Here is a 21,130-nt window from a genome sequence, read left to right as displayed (position 1 = left end):
CACTCTCTTGTTATCTCTGAGGCAGCAGGAACGGTGCCAAACGGGCTGAGTGGCTCCAGAAGCAGAGCTATTTCTAGGAAGATGGAAAATGGTTCTTCAGGAGAATCCAGGATAGCTCTCGCTGGACCCCAGTTGAACTTCTTGCAGGTGGAACCTGGATCACTTAATTGCAGGTAGATGCTGCTAAGAGTGAGCAAAAGGAGGTCCAGGAGGTGGCCAGTGTGTTTCCAGTGAGCTGGCACAGCAGAGAGGTCCAGGAGAGGTCCATTGACCAGTGCTGTGGCCAGCGGGTTGGGAATCCAGGACGACCCAGTCGATTTTGGCAGCAGCAGGGTGATGAGGGAAGACTCCCTCGGTCTGGCTAACTGATGAGTGCCAGGACTTGCCCAGCAGAGCTGGCCTGTGTGCCCAGTGACCACTGCAGCGGTGGGGCCGTGGCTGTGGGAGGGAAGGCGAAGGCAGGCAGGGATCTGGAGAGACTTGTCGCTGGCTGGCAAGCGCTGCTCTCAGCACTGTCTCTGATATGCCATCTCCCCGGGCTGTTTGGGAGGGGAAGTGGAGACTGGATTCAAATGCCTATTGTCTGTCCTTCGGCTGGGAGCAGAGCCAGCAGAGAGAGAGGCGCTGGCAGCATCTGATACAGGGGGCAGATGTGAGGGGAAGCACACTCATCCGTGAAACGCTGGCACTGGGATTTTCAAAGGAGCCTCAAAGGTTAAGTGCCATGTGCTGGAATGCGTACATGAAGGTCAGGAGAGAAATCCGGGGCTCCTGGGATTCCTGCAGGGCTGGGGGAAGCTTTTTGCAGGCAGCTCTTGCCACGGGGACCAGGCCCTGTGCAGCATCTGTGTGCTGCCAGGACTCCTGCTGCCCTGGGCCCCAGCTGTTCCAGCGTGGCCATGAGGAGGGCAAAGCCACACCGTGCCAGGTTTAGTGTCACCTGGGAAGCTTCAGAGGAGCTCAGGTAAGCTCAGCCTGGCTCCCCTCTCCTGTGGGCAGCTGCCGGGTTCTGCAGCAGGGGCTGGGAGCTGAGTGCTTCCCGACCCTGCCCGGCCTCTCCCCCTGCCAGAGCAGGGCTCGGCCACGGGTTCCAAGCAGAGCTGGAAACTTGGCACGGGGGCACGGAGCAGCCAAGAGCCCAGCTTGCTCCTCTGTGTCAGGGCTGGCTTCTGTACTGCTGTGGGGAGTGCAAATATGTTCCCAATCTGTTTGCCTCACTGACACGACTCCAAGACACACAGCGAACAGATACACTGACCGAGAAGGGGCCATTGTTACAGGGACCTTCCTGACTGTGGCTCCGCTGTGCTTCATCCCCAGCATCCACAGAGCCCAGTCCTCCCGGGTCCCCAGCCTGACCTGCACGTTAGCACAGGCAAGCCAGGGGTTCTCTCCTGCTTTATTCAGTTTGTCCATCCATGTGCCCTGATCTGGCCTTCTGATTTCTGTGCTGATGTCTGGCAAGCAGGTATTAAATCAGGCTGTAGATAAAAGGAGACGAGCGTTGCCTCCCTGAGAACCAGCCCAGACATCCAGTGACACATTGCTAATTGCAGCCAGGCAGACAGATAGCAGTGCTGGAGGCTGAGCAGCCAGGAGCCACCGGAAGGCACTGATGGGCTGATGGACACGTTGGGGTTTTGGCCAAGGAGGAATGAAGGCCCCAAGAAAAGCAGAGAAGAGGAAGGGAGTTACCTCATTTGTTTCCAGCAGGGCTGTCCTCTGAGAGGTATTTCCTTAAGCTTTACACAGTCCGAATTTAGTTGCAACTTTTATGAACAATAAAGGCTTCCATGGTTTCCCTCGGAGGAACTGGAACGAATCCAAATAGATTTTAGTGCTGAGAAGCAGGTCCTGTTACTAATGTCAGCCTAATCACTTCTTTCGATCTCCTTCCCACCTTTTTTGCCATTCATCCTCTAAGGCCTCCAGGCAAGTTACCAAGTCCAGTCTACTCTTCTTAGCTGTTTCTGACTTTGCAGCCTGCCCTTGCTTTTTAGGGTCTGTGAGGGCATTTAATATGCCTGCCCCAGGCTGGGGTGGGGACTGTCCCCATGCCTCAGGAGAGAGCTGGCGCTGTGACACGAAGCCTGGAGGAGCTGGCAGGACAGTGGCACAGAGCTGAGCTGAACCAGGGACCAGCATGTGCTGCTGGGGCTGTGTCTCCCTGGGAAAAGGGCCTCTGACCAGGACTCAACTGGGAGCATTCGGCTGAGAAAATTCTCTGCTAAAAATAGCAGCAGATGATGTTTAAGGAGAAAAACAAGTCAGGGTCTGGGAGAAGTTGGTTCCCAGATACATGGCTAATTCAACTCCCCCAAGACAAGTAATCTTTTAACCCCTCCGTGCCAAGGCTCCTTTCTGCTCTAATAAACAAACTTGCCCTGGTCAGGAATCCAGGCTGGGACAAGCCAGGATGGGTTTTGTCCTCTTCGCTGTGACACAGCATTAGTCCCTTCCCTCTCCCCCTGCTCATTTATGGCAGCATCTTCCTAATAGCTCTCTGTGTCACCCTTTTCATCCTTATCTGTCCCTGACTTCACTGGGGCTCCCTTTAATTCCCCGGCTGCACTTCCTAAGGAAATAATCTCCCCTGAACCCTGCGGCGCTTCTCCCCGTGCAGGTTGGCAGCCTGTGCTCGGGCTGATGTTCACAAGGGAAGTCTTTTCAGATCTGCTTCTGTGATCCAGGGCTGCCCCTAAAATCACATCTCCGGGCCTGCACATGGCTCGCTGAGCGCCTTTTCCCCCTTGTGTGGCTGCGTCCTTTGTTCTGACAGATTCGCTGCAAAGCTTCAAAGCTGCCTGGCGGAGGCTGGCCCCACCTCTCCTGCCTGGAATGACGGCAGTGGGATCAGGGGCTCCTGGTCGGCTCACAGGCAGCCGGGGATGTTCCCTGGGTGCCTGCAGTCAGGCTCCTGCAGCGTTCATTTGTGCGTGTTTTGTGCGGCGCATTAGCGAGACAATTGCGGTTTGTACCCGGGGCTAGAATTACACACGCGCGGAGAAAAGGCAAAAATTACACTGTAAAATTGGAGGAAATGTTCTTAAAACGAGAGCTGCTTTCAGTCTTGTCATAAATGATTTCTCTGTGTGCTTGCTCACGCCCTCTTCTGTTCCCTTCTCCAGCCTACTCCCGGCTCTTGGCTCTGATGACTGCTGCTCTCTTCCCAACTCCCTTTTTCCACAGGAAGATGACATGGTTGGTCTTCGATAAGCGGAACCTCAGATCCGTGTTTTGCTGGTCAAGCTCTAGGATGGAGGAGAAGGAAGGATCAGGAGATTAGAGTCACAGACAGAGGAATAGAGGATTATAGGCTAAACCCCTGCAAGTCTCTGTATTGATGGTTGGGACACAGCCAGACACTAAGGAGCATTGCAAAGCCTGGTGCTGATAGCATATCCGCTTATTTCCTGTCTTTGCATTGCAGGCAGCTTCTGAGATGTGTGTCCTCATCAAAAGCCAGGGTCAGGCAGGTACCGAGCATCCCAGCTCCTGGGGAAGTCAAATACCTGCTGAGATCAAGTCTGTGCCTCGGCTGGCGTTCAGCCTGGAAAACGTCACCGTGGCTTATGAGATTCTCAGCAATCCTTGAGTCAAATTCCCACACGAGCCAAAAATAAAGGAACTTGCCCCTTTTCCTGTTGCAGTTCATTCCCTCTCCCTGACGCTGGCCATAGATCCCTGTCACGTCTCGCTGACCCCACTCCGTCCTGGATTTCATTCCTCAGCATCTGTCTGCTGCCAGGAGAGTCCTGCTGGGAGGAAGGGAGAGGACAGCAGGAAGACCATTGCCCCTGGCTCTTGTGACAGTTATATGCTGGTTCCCTCCCACTTTGCACTAATTTGGTACCAGCATCTGCCACTTTGGGGAGGAAGGGGACTTGCTGAAGTGAGAAATAACGTAGGATGTGCCTGCATGGCACTTCTTAGGGCTGGCTACGGAAACAATGGAAGGCAAGTGGGAATAGGCAGGAAGGGTTGGTTTCAAATCTGCCCTGTGCAAAGGTTCCCACTGCTCTCCAGTGCTCACCATCTTTGTTCCTGGGATTTGCTGCTGCAGGGCGTTCTCATCTGGTGAGCGGGTCACAGCGTGGCGTAGCCACTGCTGCCTGAGACAGCGTGTGCCTTTGCTCTTCCTGTGATTTCCATTCCTCATTTTTTTCCTCCAGTGAACTGGAACTGTACATCCTCGCTGAGTTACAGGGGACGCTGAGTTTGAAGGGACTGAGGCTCAGCTGAGAAATGTACAGCACTTGGGTAGATGGAAATGATGGGGAAACACTGCATGGGAGACCCTCGGCTTCCTCGGGGTTCCAGGGGCCCAGCCAGCTGTATCCCTGCAGTTTTCATGCCCTGAAGCAGAGGTGGGGATGAGCTGCCCTCCTGGGTTCTCCTCATGTCCCATTTCTGGCACTGATTTCCCTGGTGTTGGCTGTGAGCCAGCCCAGTTTGAAGGTGTAATTAGGCTGCCTCTTTGTTAATGAAAATGGCAAGACCAGAGCTGAGCACGTTGTGGCTGGTTTGATGCATTCCTGGCCAAGTGGTCTGGATTTCTCCTCTGGTTTTTGTCAAAACCTTGGTGCAGCTGTAAGGAGGAGCTCTCCCGCCTCAGAACCACACAGCAAGGCCACCTGCCCCTGTTTTTCCTTCCCGGAGAGTCAGCCTAACACTGGAAGCCCAAAGCATCTGTGTGAGGGGCTTGACCCCAGAGGCCAGCAGCAGGGCAAAGAAATGCTCTGGGCAGGACTTAACCCCTTGGCAGAAGCTCCATGCCCCATTCCCTGTTGCAGTCAGGTCTTTAAGGTCCCAGTTTAAGTGAGGAGATTTAAATCAGGAGATTTAAACAGGTTAGGATTTCATTCCAGAACTGCACGTACCCTGTTTGAAGTCAGGCATCTCCTCACCTTCTGTACTGGTAAGCAGGAAGAGAGTGAATTAAGGGCAAAATCCCAAGTTCTTACATCTTCAGATGAATGCAAATACCTGGTGGTGTTTGCTGGAACAAGCAAAATAAGACTTTCAGTTCAGCCTCTAGTTTCTTGGGAAGGGAGAAGCAATTCCAGAATGCAGGGGATGATAGTAACAGCTTTCCTGTTCATGTTTCCTTTCTGTTCCCCCTCCACCACCCTTCATCCCAGATTCTGAGGGGCAAATTGCAGCTCTTTCCATCTTCTCTCTGAGCTGAAGCTGGCCTGAAGTATGTTCCAGAAAGATGCAATCTGACATGCTGGAAGCTCTGGAGCCCTTGCTGCTTCCATCCTAATCTCTTTTAAGTATTAGGTATTAGTCATCCGCGCAAATATTGCTTCCTCCCGACTCGTGCGTACAGTCAGTCCTTCCCAGGAGAAGAGCCAGAAACTGGGCATGAGCTTGGGAAAACAGGAGAGCTAGGCCCAGATCAGGCACAGATTAAGATGTTGGGCAAGGCTTGTCCAGCCACATCTGTAGGGTATTAAATGTCCATCTTCTCCTTGATGGCAGCAGTGTGTGGGTCCCTTTGTGGGGCTGCTGCCTCCAGGCACGTCTGTTGGGACAGAGGAAACCCCATTTTAATAAAATGGGGTCGTTTCTGTGAAGGGGCAGATCTGCAGGACCTTAACATCTCATCTCTACCCACGCTGCAGTGCCACAGCAAGTGAAGGTTGTGAAACTCTGAGCTGCAGAAGCCCTGATCAGATGATGATTTGAGATTGTCAGTCTGCAGCTGCACCCCAACGTGACGAAACCAGGCTCGGGGAAACCATCAGAAAGCTCTGTGTGGTCTTCACAGGCAACACCTACACTTCCCTGCCTGCCTGGGAGAGAGGAGGAGTGTTTGGCTACAGAAGGAGCTGCTTTGCTGAGAGGCTTTTGACCTAAGAGGGTTCCGTATCTCCTTGAGAGCAACCTGTTCTACTCCTCAGGGTGGGTGTGCTTTGCTGTCTGGTTAGGAAGTAGAACAGTAAATCCTCCTGTCCAAAAAAAAAAAAAAAAAAAGAAAAACAAGGAAATAAGGAGGAGGAAAGAAAAAGCTAAAATGAAAAGGAAGCAAAAAGCCTGTGTGCATGGCCTGGGTGCTAATGAGCCCTCTCTGCAGCAAATGCAGTCAGGTCTTTAAGGTCCCAGTTTAAGTGAGGAGATTTAAATCAGGAGATTTAAACAGGTTAGGATTTCATTCCAGAACTGCACGTACCCTGTTTGAAGTCAGGCATCTCCTCACCTTCTGTACTGGTAAGCAGGAAGAGAGTGAATTAAGGGCAAAATCCCAAGTTCTTACATCTTCAGATGAATGCAAATACCTGGTGGTGTTCCACAGAGCTTCATCCTGTGGGGTCCTGGTCCTGCTGGGACCACCAGAGACCCCCTCATGACCGGCGTTTCAGAGAGAGTGCCACGAGCGAGCTCCCTAAGAGAGGAGGAAAGCAAATCCAGAGCCACGTGGATGCCAAACACTGCCCTGTAAGGGTGCATTTGCCTTCTCTGGGTTGATCGTGCCTCGTGTTCCCTGCCCAGGCGGGCACATCTCTGTTGGGAGGTGTCTATCAGAGAGCTGGCACCCTTTTAGCTGAGCAGTACAAGCCATGCATCTAAAATAAGTCATGCTGGTTTATGATAGCTGGTAAAAATAAAGCCTTACTAGCACAAGCAGCTATAACAGCACAGAGGATTTACGACTGAGTGGGTTTTTTCCAGGGTGGGCTGGCCACAGTCTGGTGATGGCCTTTTTATAACCGTTATCAGCTCCCACACAGACCAGGTCCATGTGTTACTTAATTTGAACGGAGACACTCCTAAGCTTTTGTTCACTAATCTCTCGCTGCACATCTCCATTGTTCTCCAGCAGGGCTGCCCACCCCGGAGTCAAGGCTGAGCTCAGGGAGGTGCCATGGAAAAACATGGGGTAAAAAAAGGCACGCTGGGGTCACTGGGCAGACGTGGCCCATCCTCCTGCCTGCTCCCTTCTATCAGCTCCAAGGGGCTTTCGACCTGCCACGGGGATGCAAACACACCAGCAGCTCCTTGGGCTGGAGGAGAGGAGTGGAAGTTGTGACTGAGTGCTACAAAACATTTGTTCATCCCTTATAAAGCCAGGCTTTATGTGTCACAAGTACATTTGCTATTCCTGAAGTTCTCCACAAAGACAGTTGGACAAAGAAAGCCCAAAAAACTTCACCGAGAAGTGCCTAAGCCACTCTGGTCTCTCATTTCTGTGCCACGCTGTGCTGTCTGTCCTGCCCCACCTGGCACAAGTCTGATTGTGGAATTGCAACGAGACGCGCTGGGAATAGAGAAGAGGGGGGATAAAGAGCCTGCAGCACTGGGAGACAAAAGGATGGATATTTCCAGGCAGATGGTCAGATGTTCCTGAAAGGGCTTATGGTGATTTCCTCAGAATAAGCTGAGGGCAGAAACCCAGCCTCCCCTCTCCGTGTCTTACCCAGCCCATCTCTGCGTGGCTTCCTCCGCTCTTCCTCTGGAGATTTCCCACACATTTCACAGTCAGCTTCCTCCCTGCTGCACACACCCCTCTGGAGAGGCAGGGACAGTCCTGGGGTCAGCCTGGCTGCCCTCCCAGCTCCCCTGTGCTGCTCTGTGCCTGGGCTGTGCTGTCCTTGTCACCGCCGCTCCCGGCACCAAGGATGGGTGGATGCTCCAGGGGCACCTCCAGACGGGCAGCCCCGAGCGTGTTGACGTGCAGAGGGTTCAGCTAACATGTTTTAACACCCCACAACATATCACTCACTGCTGCTGCGCTGAGTAACCACCCAGAAAGCAGAGATGCTTAACAAGGCATGTGGTTTATCGCAGCGTTCCCACATGGCTTAGGCACGCTTTGAATTGCAAATGGAGCAAGGGCTTAGTGATGATGGACACCTCGAGCAAGGCATATTTTTGTTGCTTTGGTGGGCAGGTGTTTAAATACAGCTGCGTGGTTTTGTACTGCCTGTGCCTGACAGTGCATTAGCTAAAATTACTGTCTCCGATAACTGCGATCGCGGCATCGAGCGACGCTGCAGCGCAGGATGCTGCCAGCAACTTCTCCCAAACTCTTTCCTGGTCATCCTCTCACTTTCCCTCTTAACACAATGCCTCACCTCCTCTTCAGATTTCTGCCTAGAGCTTTCAAATAGACATCAAGGAAGGAGGTGGAAGGTCAGGCTTGGCTTTGAACAGTAGAAAGGAGGTTCAACACACACAGAGTTGCCTATAAAGCTGCTTTTTTTTCTTCAGGATAGCATTTTAAAATGATTCAGATACCATGAGTCACAGTAACAAGCATGGGCTGGATCTCCTTAGTTGAAAAAAAAAAAAAGTGCCATAAGAATATGCTATAGACTTCAGTGCCTTGTCCTGGATTCTATTTTGGAGAACTGATGACATTTGGGATTCAACCATATGTCTGGCTGAGTCTGCAGCACATACAGAGCTGGTAGGTATTCAGGGGGGTAGAACATACAGATCTGGTAGGATTTGGGATTTTGCAGCCTATAGAGACCTGGTAGGAGCTGGGAGATGTGGCACATACGGATCTGGTGGGAATGCAGGGATGTGGAACATACGGCTGTGATGAGTGCCTGTGCTGTGGCACACATGCTGCTCTGGAAAGGGAATGCAATTCCAGCTGTTCTCCAAGCCCGGGGTGCTGAGGCCTTTGAAGTGAGATTTACATAACACAAACCCTTTGCTGCTTATTTGTGCTGGGCTGGAAGGAGCCTAAAGGAGCACCTTTGAAATACTCCTTTTAGAAGGTGGCTTAAGCACCAATGATGATTTCACACAAAACAAAACAAAGAGACAACCTTTGCCAACAGAGCAAAGTTCTAGAAAGGCATTCCTCTCTTGCTGTACAGTCCGTATGGTCACTTCAGGTTTTTGTTTTGCTTTTCTGTCACCTTCTTTTAATTTAGAACATGCTACTTGCAGTGTTCTGCTACACAGAGAGGAATAAATCTGCCTGAGCAGTGATTTAAGCAGCCACATTGATCTCTGCCCAAGGTCAATACATGTAATAATGCCAGAACCTCTGCCACAGTCTCCAAGGACTCAGCTTCTGTCTAAAATTTGTTGTCATCCTGCTTTGTGCCTGAGGGATAGACCTGAATCTCTTGTGTTTAATGGGTGAGAAAAAGCCTGCTGTGAGCAATTTCTGAGAAACGAGACGGGGCTGGAGTCTGACAGAGCCCCACTGTCTTGGAGTGAATATTTCTAGGGCCATAACTCCCTCAGAGCCACACCACTCTGTGGTTTTACTGTCCCCACCTTCAACTGAACTGATACTCTGAACTACAGCAGATGTAGGACTGCTGCCATGTCTATTTGATGGGACAGCATTTTTCTGGGAAAAGATACTGTGCAAGCAGGAATCCATAACAAAACTAAAACTGGTCCAGAGCAGGAGGCCAGCCAGCATCCCTCAGATCAGCTCAGTGCTCAGACCTGGGCTCTCAGTTAAATTCTTGGTCCCAGAAGCAGCAGTCTCACAGCAGAGATAATCAAATGCCTTGTTTCACTGTTGCTGGAAACGTGTCCAAAGATTTCAAAAGGATTTTCCCAAAATTGTGCTGTGTCTTCTGGGGATGAACAACTCCCATGCTCTGGGGGTTTGCTGGGATCAGTGGAATCTGTTCATGCTCCCGAGGATCAGAGCCCCAGCCAGAACACCTGGAGGATCAAAGGACTTTTTACAAGAGCACGTAGTGTGAGGACAAGGGGGAATGGATTCAAACTGGAAGAGAGCAGGAATAGATTGGATATCAGGACAAATTCCTCCCTGAGAGGATGGGGAGGCCCTGGCACGGGGTGCCCAGAGCAGCTGGGGCTGCTCCTGGATCCCTGGAACTGTCCCAGGCCAGGCTGGACAGGACCTGGAGCACCGTGGGACAGTGGGAGGTGTCCCTGCCCATGGCAGGGAGTGGCACTGGATGGGCTTTAAGGTCCCTTCCAACCTGAACTATTCCATTATTCTGTGATGAACAGAGGGAAGGGAAAGCGTTGGCATCGTGTGGCACAATTCCCTCCTGTCAGGGGGTAGGTCTGGAAGCAGAAATTCTGATGAAAATGGACTCTGCTTCGAAACAGACTTGAAGAAATTACTGCTTAGACCAGCTCGTGGCTGGAAGGAGCCAAAGTCCAGAGTGCTCTCAGCTCAGTTCAGTATTGGATTTCTCCCAAATGCTGCCTGACCGTCTCCAGTGCAGAAGGGAGAAGGGTGGAAAAGTCCTGCTAGGAGCAGTTTTGGCTGGGCCAGCTATTAGTTAGCATCAGCTGGTGGCTTTTGTGTGAGAAACAATGATTTTGGACACAAAGGCAGCTTTCTAAACCTTGCCAATCTCCAGCTCTCCCTGGTGGTCTTTGGGGTATCAGCACCGGGGCTCCCAGGAAAGGGTCAGCTTTTAAGAGACAGCGAGGGGTAGGAACCAGCAGGGAACATTGCAGCATTGCTGGAAGGATTTTAGGTGTTGAAGGCCCTCAGGCTTTCAGTGGGAGTGACTTTGCAGCTCTCGGGTGTTTCTCAGCCTGCTGCCTTGCCACTCCACCAGAGGGACGTTGTCCCTGCACTGTCAATCTCTGCCCAAAAGCTTTCCCCCCCGAAAGCCAGCTCAGGAATTTCCAGCTATGTCATGAAGCTGGCAATCATTTCTTTCTCCACATCTCCGTTCAGCTGCCTTTTCTGCTTTCTATCCGTGTTTGTTATGGCTTTTTACTCTTAACCTTTAGCTACATTTCATGTCACTGGGGTAGTGTTGTCCATCATTTTTAACCTGCTGTTTGATCGGTGCCCAGTGAGCTCAGTGGGCATCTCCCTTAGCTTTCCACAAGCTCCTGATGGGATTGGTCACAGCAGAGCTGCTTATGTGGCCATGGCAGGCCCCTGCAGCTGATTATTTTGGCACTGACTGTAGTTTGGAACCTCCTCCAGCCTGGTTTGGGAACACCAAAGTCTGACTGAGAGAAGGAGAGCCAGAACACCAGAACATTCCAGAATATCCTCTGTCTGCTTCACTTTCCTCTTCCAGGGAGCTCCCTGCTTGTTTCCCTCTCCCTCTGGAGAGTTGTTGGTGAATTGGGCATCCAGCAGAGCGCGAGCGCTGTTGATACCTGCTCTGGTGGAATGCACAGCAGAAGGGACATGGAAGGCAGATTTTTCAAACTAAAATAATATGCAGAAGAGGGAAGATGACTGGATTAATTGGGAACACTTTGGTGCCCAGAGCAGGAAGGGAACAAGCAAGTTTGTGTTATAAGGAGCCTCACAGCGTTGCATGGCTGAGCTTTCACCCCAGTGGGGGTCTGGCTGGGGCTCTACCCAAAGAGCTGAACTCCTGTTTTCTCCTGAATCACAGTCCTCTCATGATTTACTGCCTCACATTTCACATCACCACACCTGCAATACTTGCCAATATAATCTGCATTTGTTAGAGGCCAGGCCTGGCCCCTTTCATCTCCCAGGAACTGACCGGATCTCTGCAGCTTGGTCTGCTTCCTGTCTTTTCCTGACCATCAAGTTAATTTTCAAAATAAAACTTTCACTCCTGCATTATCACAGTTCCTTTCCCATCTAAACAAGCACAAGACACAAAGAAATGGCTCGTGCTGGCACTGCCTTTGTGCCATTATGTTAATCCTCCTCTTTAATTGCTACTTCCAACAATTATGCTTTCCTGTATTTACACCACAACTCCTAAATAAACTCAGTCCTGCTGGCGCTGTGCTGGCAGCCAGGAAGAGGTTTTATCTGGGGAAGTCAGTCCTCGGAGCTGGCCAGGATGATTTCTCAGCAGGCAGCCTTTTCCTAGCTGGGTGACTTATGAGCTGTGCTATTTCTTATTACCTTCTGTTTGTTTTTCCAGGCTGCAGACTCTTGGCTGTGGAGCTGACATCCAGCAACACCAAGCCCGTGGTGCAGGAATTCCAAAGTGAGTGCTGCCTGTGCTGCCTCGGGATTCACATCAGGCCAAACAACGGAGGGAAATGTGGCTGATTGGTCACTGGCTCCTTGGGACTACGAGAGCCTGGGACTCAGAGAAGTGCCTAAGAATATGTCTGTATCTCCCAGTTTTAAATGGTTTCTTGAGGTCCCCTGCAAGCCACTGGCATTGCAAAGTCTCTGCCTAAGTGCTTTTTTGAACTGGGTCCCAAAAGAAGGAAAAGCAGTTGTCTTGCAATTAATACACAGAGAGAGAAATTTATATTTTCTCTTGGCCCTCCTACAGACGTGCCCTGGGACACTGGGAAGGCACCTCCCAGCCCTGCTGGGGTGCCCTGTTCTGCAGGGGAGATGGGATGCCAGTGCCAGCTGCAAAGGGGAGAGGGTTTGCTGGGTTTATGCCCAGGAGTCACGGTGCCAGTGCACCCCCAGGCACTGCCCAGGGAGATGCTGCATCCCTGACTCACGCTGTGGCTCTGTTCAGCAGCAGGACAGGGCTGTGGGCTCACCCTGACAAAAGGTTTTGTTTGCCGTGAGCCGCAGCCTGCAGAGAACAGGGTGTTCATTTCTCTCCATAGTTGATATCTGTTGGACTATTATTTTTGCTGGCCAAAATCCATCTTCCAATAGCTCCTGGAACCCAGCAGCGTTTCTGTTTGTGAGGCAGATGAAAGAGAAGGCTCTGCTTTGTGGGCAGCATCTCCTAATAAAACACTGAGTGAGAGAGCTCAAAGCAGAGCAAAAATACAGCTGCTTCCTATTAATCTGGATTGCCTTCATTTCTCCTGCTAGGTGTCGAGCTGTCCTGCATCATTAAATCCATAGCGACGCCAGATCCCAGAATCGAGTGGAAGAAAATCCGAGATGGAGAAACCTCTTACGTGTTTTTTGACAACAAAATGCAGGGTACGAAGATTGCTTGTTCTCAGGTCTCCAAAACAGCTTTCCAAACAGATTTCAGGAACAGTACAATGGGAAGCAAACAAACCTGTTAAAGGCAGGAGCCCTGGCTGGCTGGCTGCTTTCCTCTGGAGCAGAGCTCAGCAAATGAAGTGCAGGATGGAGAGGGAGCAGGATGTTTTTTGCTCCCTGCCTCATTATTGGCAGGTCACAGTAGGGAGCCACAGGGAGCTCCAGTGAGATCCTGGCTAGGAGATATTTTTTAGGTAAGGAAGGAATGCTGCAGCTTCCCTTCTGTGGGTCCCAGCGTGGTCACTGGGTGTCTGAGCTCTCGGGACCAGGCACTGACCCCTCCTGACTTCCCATATAACATCTGAGGGCTCCACCTGCACCTCAGCAGGGATCAGTGCTCTCTGCTGAGGCAGCACAGGGATCTGCAGCATCCTGGGAGCATTAGGAGCAACCTCCTTGGGTTGATGGGGAAACTCCAGTGCCAGTAGCGCTTCACTCCATCTGGAATTACTCCAGCACTTCAGATGGGACCAAGAGCCACATCCAAATGAATCTTCCAAAGGAGGCAAGGCCTGGGGCTGTCTTGGAAGTTCGGTTTTGCCACAGTTTTTGAGGTTTGGAGTGGTGGAGTGCTTTTCAGTTCATCCTCTTACGTGGCTGGCAGCTTTGGTTTCCTTTGGGGCTTTCAAGCATCGAGTTCCTTTGACTCTGGAAAAGCCAGAGATCAACTGCTTAATTTATACACCCAAAATGAGTCTGTGTGATCCCCCTGATGTCTTCCTTCCTCTTTCCTGTGTGTCAGGAGACTTTGTGACTCGGGCAGAGATTCTGAGCCGGACGTCCCTGGTGATCAAGAACACCACGAGGATGGACACGGCCACGTACCGCTGCGAGGTGGCCGCACCCTCTGACACCAAAACCATCGATGAGATAAACATCCAGCTCACAGTCCAAGGTATCAAACCCAGAACCTCTGCTACCGGAGCAGAAGGGGCTGTGGCGACCTCCAGAGTCCAGTCAGTGCCACTCTGGGAGGTTTAAAACCAGCTGGGAATAATGGAAAGTTTTGATGGCTCTGCCTAAGGAAGCACAGAATTCGGAAATGATTTAGTCCTGCTCAGCAGTGCCACTCACCTGGTTTGTGTCTTCCCACAGTGAAACCCATGACTCCCAGATGCTCTGTGCCTAAAGCTGTCCCTGTTGGCAAGTCAGCCTCTCTTCACTGCCACGAGAACGAAGGTTTCCCCAAGTCCACCTACAGCTGGTACCGCAACAGCGAACCTCTGTCACCCGATGCCAAATCCAGCAGCAAATCCCACAACTCCTCCTACACCCTGAACCCCGCCACAGGCACTCTGGTAATGCCCTGACAGATCTAATCAAGGCTGGTTTGGCTGGACAGGTTGTCTTTAAAGTTGCTTGTAAATTCAGAAAAACATTGCCTGGCTTTCAAGGAAGGAATAATTTGAAGAAGGTGAGGTGTTCCAGGGTCTGGGCGAGTTGGGAGAGGGAAGATGGATGGAAGAAGATCTTAGCAGAGATGTATTTTTGTACACATTTTTCTACCCTCACAGTGCCTTGTTTCTCATGTCACATCCCTTCCCTTTATCCCTTTTCCCTCCCCAGGTTTTCCATGCAGTGCACAAAGGTGACACAGGGCGTTACTCCTGCATAGCAACAAACGATGCTGGCTTTGCCAAGTGTGAGGAGCAGGAGATGGAAGTCTGTGAGTGGCTCTCTGTAGAGTTTTCATCAGTGCTGTTGATACATCACCATAAATAAATTGCCATCTGCGGGGGCTTTGGGTGGTTCTGGACGGTCGGGACGGACGGAGACGAGAGATCTCTGAAGTCAGATCTTGGAACATGCGGTTTATTGCAAAGGGCGTGGGTATAGGGGCACTGCTTAGAGCTGCAGCTGCAGCTCGGAGCAGGCCCAAGAGAGCAGGAGAGTAAGTAAAGAGAGAGAGAGAGAGCGAGAGAGGAATGAGAGTGAAGAAGTGAGAGAGAGTGTAGTAAGAGAGAGTGTCTGAAGTCCTGGTTACAATACAATAAATCATCTTCTGTACTGAATATTCTAATTGTCACTAACCAATCTAATACAAGATACAAATCCTATAGCATTTACATACAGCCTATAAGAGTTCTTATATTACCATAGAGTGTTACATCTTAACTTCTAAAAACTACTCTTTGGACCCCTTCTGCTGAGCTAGTAGGGTCTGCTCTGACCCTTGGACCTGCCTGCAAGCAGAGGGTATTGTTCAATCAAGAGGGGATTACCTTCAGTCGGCCATACCATTGTTTTCCACTTGTTCAGTAACTAAGACTTGGTAATTCAAAGGTGGCTTTCATTTCGATGTCGCTTATAGTTTTCATATTCCCAAAATCTTTTGTCAGGCAATCATATTTATAAGGCTTTCCTGTTTCATCTTCCCCAACAGCCATCACCATCAGGAATGAGGGGGGACGCCCTACAGCGTTAAGTCTTCCCTGCTTTCTCATAGCCCCAGACATAAAGAGATAAAAATAATCTGAAAATTCAGGGAAACATCAGATCATGAACAGATTCAATCTCCAAATCGGGGACTCACTAATTCCCTATGAACTGTTGCTTAAAATATTTGGGAGATGTCATTTTAGTGTGTGTGAAGCTGGAAAGTTGCTGCTGCCTTAAAGAAACACTGGATGCTGCTGTCTCTCTTTGCCAGATGACCTCAATATCGGTGGGATAATCGGGGGAGTCCTGGTGGTCCTTGCAGTTCTGGTGCTCATCACCCTTGGGATCTGCTGTGCCTACAGAAGGGGATACTTTGCAAATGGCAAAGAGAGTGGGGAAAGGTAAGCTGGGCTTCTTGGACAAGTCCCTGCACCCTCAGGTAGCATGGAGGAGGCTGAAGGGTGCCAAAAATTAGTGGCTGAAAGGAATTTTAATGCCCAATTCCCCACCAAAGTCCACAGGCCAAGCCAGTCCTTGAGACATCCAGTGCCCTGCTGTAAAACCCTGCAGCACCCAGGTTTATTTCATGCAATCATCACGGAATCCCAGAGTGGGATTGGGACCTTGAAGATCACCCAGCTCCTGCCACGAACAGGGACACCTTTCTCTGGACCAGGCTGCTCAGGGCTCCATCCAGCCTGGCCTTGGACACTTCCAGGGATGAATGGCATTTTCCTAAGGGAGAATCATGGTGTGGCTGCCGACAGCAGCCAGAGGATGGGAGCTGTGCTCTGATCTCCTCGTCCTTTGCTTGGGGAAGGGGGCCCAGCACCAGTAAATGCCTGCAGGTGTTTGTCCAATAGCTCATGTGCTGTTGGCATAACGAGGTCCATGGTTTGATGATCACAGCTCACTGCACAATTATTCTGAAGCATCAGGACTTGCATAGGGAATGGAAGCAGCAGAGCAGGCTCTCTACAGGAAATCTCACTAGTTGTGAGGACCTAAATTTGGGATGAAAAACAGCCGTTTCAGAGCGCACATTAAAATGTTAAGAACAACAGCATTAGCATCAGAGACAAGCCTCAATGTCCTTACAGAGTCTGGAGAGGAGATAATATATGCAAAGCCAAGATTCTCGCCAGATAGATTTGTTCTGTGCTAAATGTTGTTTTTCAGCACAAGTCCTGTCTTGTTTTTCTCTTTGGTTTCGTTTGTTTTTCAGAAAAAGCTCTAAATATTCCATTTAAATGCAGCTGAGGGTTGGCATACACTGGACTTGACAGTCGTGTATAAATCCTGAGTTCCTGTGGGATTGCAAACAAGTGGTGCTTCCTTATAACTAAGAAAAATGCTGGAGGCTTCTGGCAGTGAAGGATTAAAATGAACTTTATAATTGCAACAGGAAACAGAGCAGGAGGCACAGAAAGGCAGTGACAGGCACCAGAGCAGGAGAGCCCAGGAAAGAATCAGTTTATCTCTTTGCAGAGTCTTAGGGAAACACACAGCAATCTTTTTACCCTGTGCTGAAGGGGAATTTAGAAAAAATGCCAGTCATGGCAAATGATGGAATAAACACCGACTTCTCATTTGAGAAACACACTGGGTTTCGCTCTGCTTGCTTCTCACTCAGCTGCTCCTCCTCCTTTCCCTCTTTCCCAGCACCTCCCCTCCAAAATCCTGCAGGCTTCCTGTCCCAGAAATGAGATTTTTCCTTTTCTTCCAGCTACAAGACTCCAGCAAAGCCTGATGGCGTCAACTATATCCGGACAGATGATGAGGTAACAACAAATGATTTGCATTTACCATCTCTGTCAGGAGAGGAAGAGGGTGGGCAGAGGACGAGTCGCTTTTAGGGCCTACAGACTTTCTGAGAGTGGGCTCCACTCCGAAGCAAGGCTGGGGAACAGAGGGAAAACAGAAGGGTGAAGGCTGAGTCATTTCCTTAGAAATGATGAACAGTTTAAGTTGCCTGAAGTGGCTGATGCCGGGAGCTATCAGAGGCAGCTCTGCTCTGAGTTATCTCATGGCTTGACCCCCTTAGGGTGAGTTCTGTTGGATTAAGTGGGCAGGACGTGATGCTTTTACGAGAGATTTGTATTTTGGGATTTGAGTGGGTCACTGAGCTTAAGAGCAGAAAAAGCCTCTCCCATTAGCAGAGATACTGACGGGGGAATGAGAAAGTCTCCTGCCACGCCTTGGTGTGTGAGGAGGACGGGAGGAGGAGCACCTGGCCAGTGGAATTGGTGCCTCCCTCTCCTTCCCAGTGGGAAATGGGAGCTGCCAGGGCAGAATCCTCATGGTTACACAGTTTGGATCTACTTTTTGGGGGCAGCAGGAGCAGAGAGCTGCCTGGAAAGCTGCTGGATCCTTCCTGCATCCCAAACTGTTTCGTTGCAGGGTGACTTCAGACACAAGTCTTCATTTGTCATCTAAGACACCAAAAGAAAATTGCAAACCAGCAAAAGCGAGTGTGAAAATACCTCCTCCAGGAACTCAAAGCAAGAGCAAGAGATTAATTAAGTGCGCTTGGAAGAGTTTGGAACACACAAGAACTTGATAGCTAGCTATCTGTATATCTTTTTTTTCTTTGCCAAAGTTTAAAGTAACTCCTCACTGCCCAACTCGCGTCTCCCCTGCCTCCGGAGATACCACCAGGATCACCCAAACCTGTCCTTGGACTAAGGAAAGGTTTTACTCCTTCCCAAGAGACTGGGCTGTGGAAGTTTGTGGAATTGCCTTCTCTTTGTGCTGCAGGGACACAGCCACAATGTGTAAACCGAGCAGGGGCACAGCATTAGGTAAACGTGTGGTAGACATTACTGGTAATGTGTTACTAGGAGACAAAAAAAGGTGCTGATGCGGCAGTAGATGGACTTCAAAGAGTGAGATTTATCCATGCAAGGGGGGATTTCCTCCCAGCAGCTCATTGCCCAGGCCTGGCTGGTGACTTTTCCACATCTGTGATTGTCTTGTGCTTGGCTCTGACTGCTCAGGTGCACAGGGGTGTCTCTGCCCAGCCACCAGTGACAGTGAAAACACCATGAATGGCCTCAGCCCTTCTGTAACCGTCCCCAGTTGCTGTTATTTGTAGTGGGTTGACCCTGGCCAGGTGCCTGGTGCCCACTAAGTCACTCTATCACTCCCTTTCCCTTTGGGACAGGGGAGAGAGCAAGATGGAGAACAGCCAGCAGGGTGAGAGAAAGCAGTTTTATTACAGTAAAAGAAAAAGAATAAGCAGAGATCTGCGCACGGAAAAGCTGAAGGGAAGAAAGGTCAGTGGCTGCTCGCCATCAGCAGCGATGTTCGGGCACTTCCCGGGAAGCAGGGCTTCAGCACACGGAGTGGATGCTCCGGAAGGCAAACATGGGAAGCTCATGAATGCCCCCCCCTTCCTCCTCTTTCTCTCAGCTTCTATATCTGAGCTGATGTCATATGGTGTGGAAAATCCCTTGGGTTGGTTTGGGTTGGTTTGGGTCAGCTGCTGGCCTGGCTGTGTCCCCTGCCAGGATCTTGCCCACTGCCATCCCCTGTGAGGGGGGAAGGAATGTCAGAGGGGCAGCGCTGCTGGGCAGTGGCCAAAACGCTGCTCTGTTCTCAGCACCCTGCCAGCTACCAGCGCAGAGCACAGCTGGGAGGGCTGCAGGCTTTACCTCAGTCAGACCCAACACATTCTCTAACACGACCCCCAGGGCAGGGGCATTGCCTCTGCTCCCTGCTTTGCAGAGCTCCTTGCTCGCAGGTAACCCCTCATTCTAATCTGCACAAAGCAGGCTTGGCTCCTGAGTCTTTCCGTGGGGGAAGAGGCTTAGAGGGGAGGCAGAGAACCAGTGCTAAGACATCCCTTTCAGGAAAATTAAAGCCAAATAATTTCCTGGGCTAAGATTGCCATAAAAGGTACCGAGAGATCCTCCAGCTTTTTTTACCTTCTCCGTTTATTTTGTAAAACCCCTCCTTCTAAATTTTTTGCAAAGATCTATTTTGATTACTTCAGAAAAGGTAACATTTCTATTTAAAAGTGTAAATACGTGATGCCAGCAGTGTTTGAGTAACGGAGCTATTTTTTTACTGTTGAAGCTACAAGAGAGGAGCTCACACGTTGCTATAGTATGGCACTGTCAGAGCATATCAGTATTAATGCAAAGTGTAATAAAAAGCTGCAGGTGGAACAGCATCTCTTTCCTCTTCAGCCAGCTTCAGCCATTTCCTTGTCACAAGAGGTCTTACCAGACACAGAACAGTCACTCAGGGATAGTTTTTGTAAATTTATGGCAGGAGCTATCAACTTTTTTAATATGAAAAAAGAAAAACCTTTTCTTGCCGGTGACCAACACTTTGTTTTTGTTGTTGCAAGAAAGATCCAGGGATGGCTTTTGGACTCAGTTCCAAAGAGGTGACAGAGTGACTTCAGTGTTTGCTGCCCCTCTGCAAGTTCCCTAAAGCACTAACACAATGTGACAGCTACAGCAGGTTTAAGCCACATGGCCAAGGCCACTGTTTCTGGGGTTGGGAAAGCAAAAGCTCAACACAGAAGCACTTTCATAGTGTCAGCTGAAATTTTTCTCTAGATGGTAAAGGAAAAAGAAAAAAAAAAACAAACCAAACCAACCAAATTTGGTTCTCTTGGCTTTAGAGAATGATTGGGAACACGTGTTTCCCAAAATATCTGTGTTGATAGCATTGGACAGCATTGGGTGAGACCAGGCTGCAAGATGTGGATGCAACACTAGGACTGTGCTGTGGTTTAAGAAGTTTTTTAATGTAGCAGAATTTAGTGTTCTTGTATTTCCAATATAAATTGAGTTGTCTTAACTTTTCCTGTATACAGCATTTTGGATACTTGACGATTTGGACTGTCGGTGTTATTTTTTAGTGTTCTGCTTGACTCTGTTTCCTAGAGCCCTCGCTGGACATGCCATTGCTGCATTTGTTTTGCCTAAACAAAGCATTGCCACTCGTCCCTTTGCCAGGCAAAGTAAAGACAAGGATGGGGCAGCCCTAAGCAGATGTTCTCTGTGTAACTCACACGTCACCACTGCTCTTCTGCGGCTTCTCTCTGGTTACTTTCTTCATGCCAGCTCTTCAGCCAAGCCACCCAGAACCGATTGCTGCCTCTAATTGTTCTGACATTCCTTTGCACCCTGTGGGTATCCACTGCTCCTCCTCTGTGCTGCTTTCAGGGTACCTGCAAGAAGGGAGAGAGGAAAAGGTTGAACCAGGGGAGCTCTGGGCACTCTGGGAGCACAGTCTGCAGTCCCACCAAAGGCAGCCTTCGTGTGACAAACCAGCAGAGCTGAGAATCCAAACTCCTTTTTTTTTCCATTCTGAAATGCACAGTGGCATCTCTAACGAGAGAAAGGGGAGTTGATCCCCCCCATGCAGCTCCTGAGAGCTGACAGATGGAATTCATTGTATCATTGTGAATAATATTCAGGTTTGTACTAATGTATTACGTTTAACTTTGCCAAGAATGTTTTACATAAATACCAAGCTGTAAAGCATTCTTGTAGGGCGTTTTGTTTGGGCTTGGTGGTGTTTTTCAAACAGCCAAATTATGGGAAGCTCCTGTTTTCAATTCAGTGAAATAAGGGAAAGGCTCTCCTGTCAGAGCACTCACTCACAGTGGGATGGAGGTGACACAAAGTCCAAGGTACGTGGCTGTTTATCAGTTAATTCCTGGACATTTGTTCCTGGCTCTCTAGAACAGACAGGTTAGAACTCACAGGGCTCATCTCAGATACTGCTCGAGGACAAAACAAAAAGTAGGAAATAAACTATCCCAATTTACCATTCAGAGTGGTAAAATAATCGCTTAAGGCAGGAGAGAGGGTACAAAAATAAATGGTTTGGCCACAGCTGACCATCGCT

General features: G+C 49.9%; 1 protein-coding gene across 1 annotated transcript in view; it reads left to right on the top strand.

Annotated features, from left to right (window-relative positions):
• The window catches only part of JAM3 (junctional adhesion molecule 3), a 31,185-nt gene extending 11,079 nt beyond the window's left edge, over positions 1 to 20,106 (top strand). The window contains exons 2-9 of the mRNA XM_039564772.1: positions 11,835 to 11,900; positions 12,704 to 12,817; positions 13,626 to 13,778; positions 13,979 to 14,181; positions 14,450 to 14,549; positions 15,534 to 15,663; positions 16,989 to 17,043; positions 17,663 to 20,106. Of these exons, the coding sequence (XP_039420706.1) occupies positions 11,835 to 11,900; positions 12,704 to 12,817; positions 13,626 to 13,778; positions 13,979 to 14,181; positions 14,450 to 14,549; positions 15,534 to 15,663; positions 16,989 to 17,043; positions 17,663 to 17,698 (857 nt within the window). The 3' untranslated portion in view covers positions 17,699 to 20,106. The remainder of the gene's footprint in view (positions 1 to 11,834; positions 11,901 to 12,703; positions 12,818 to 13,625; positions 13,779 to 13,978; positions 14,182 to 14,449; positions 14,550 to 15,533; positions 15,664 to 16,988; positions 17,044 to 17,662) is intronic.
• The last annotated feature ends 1,024 nt before the right edge of the window (positions 20,107 to 21,130 follow it).

Source organism: Corvus cornix, chromosome 24 (assembly GCF_000738735.6).
Source record: "Corvus cornix cornix isolate S_Up_H32 chromosome 24, ASM73873v5, whole genome shotgun sequence".
In the NCBI taxonomy this organism is placed as follows: domain Eukaryota; kingdom Metazoa; phylum Chordata; class Aves; order Passeriformes; family Corvidae; genus Corvus; species Corvus cornix.
This window is presented reverse-complemented; position numbering and strand designations above follow the sequence as displayed.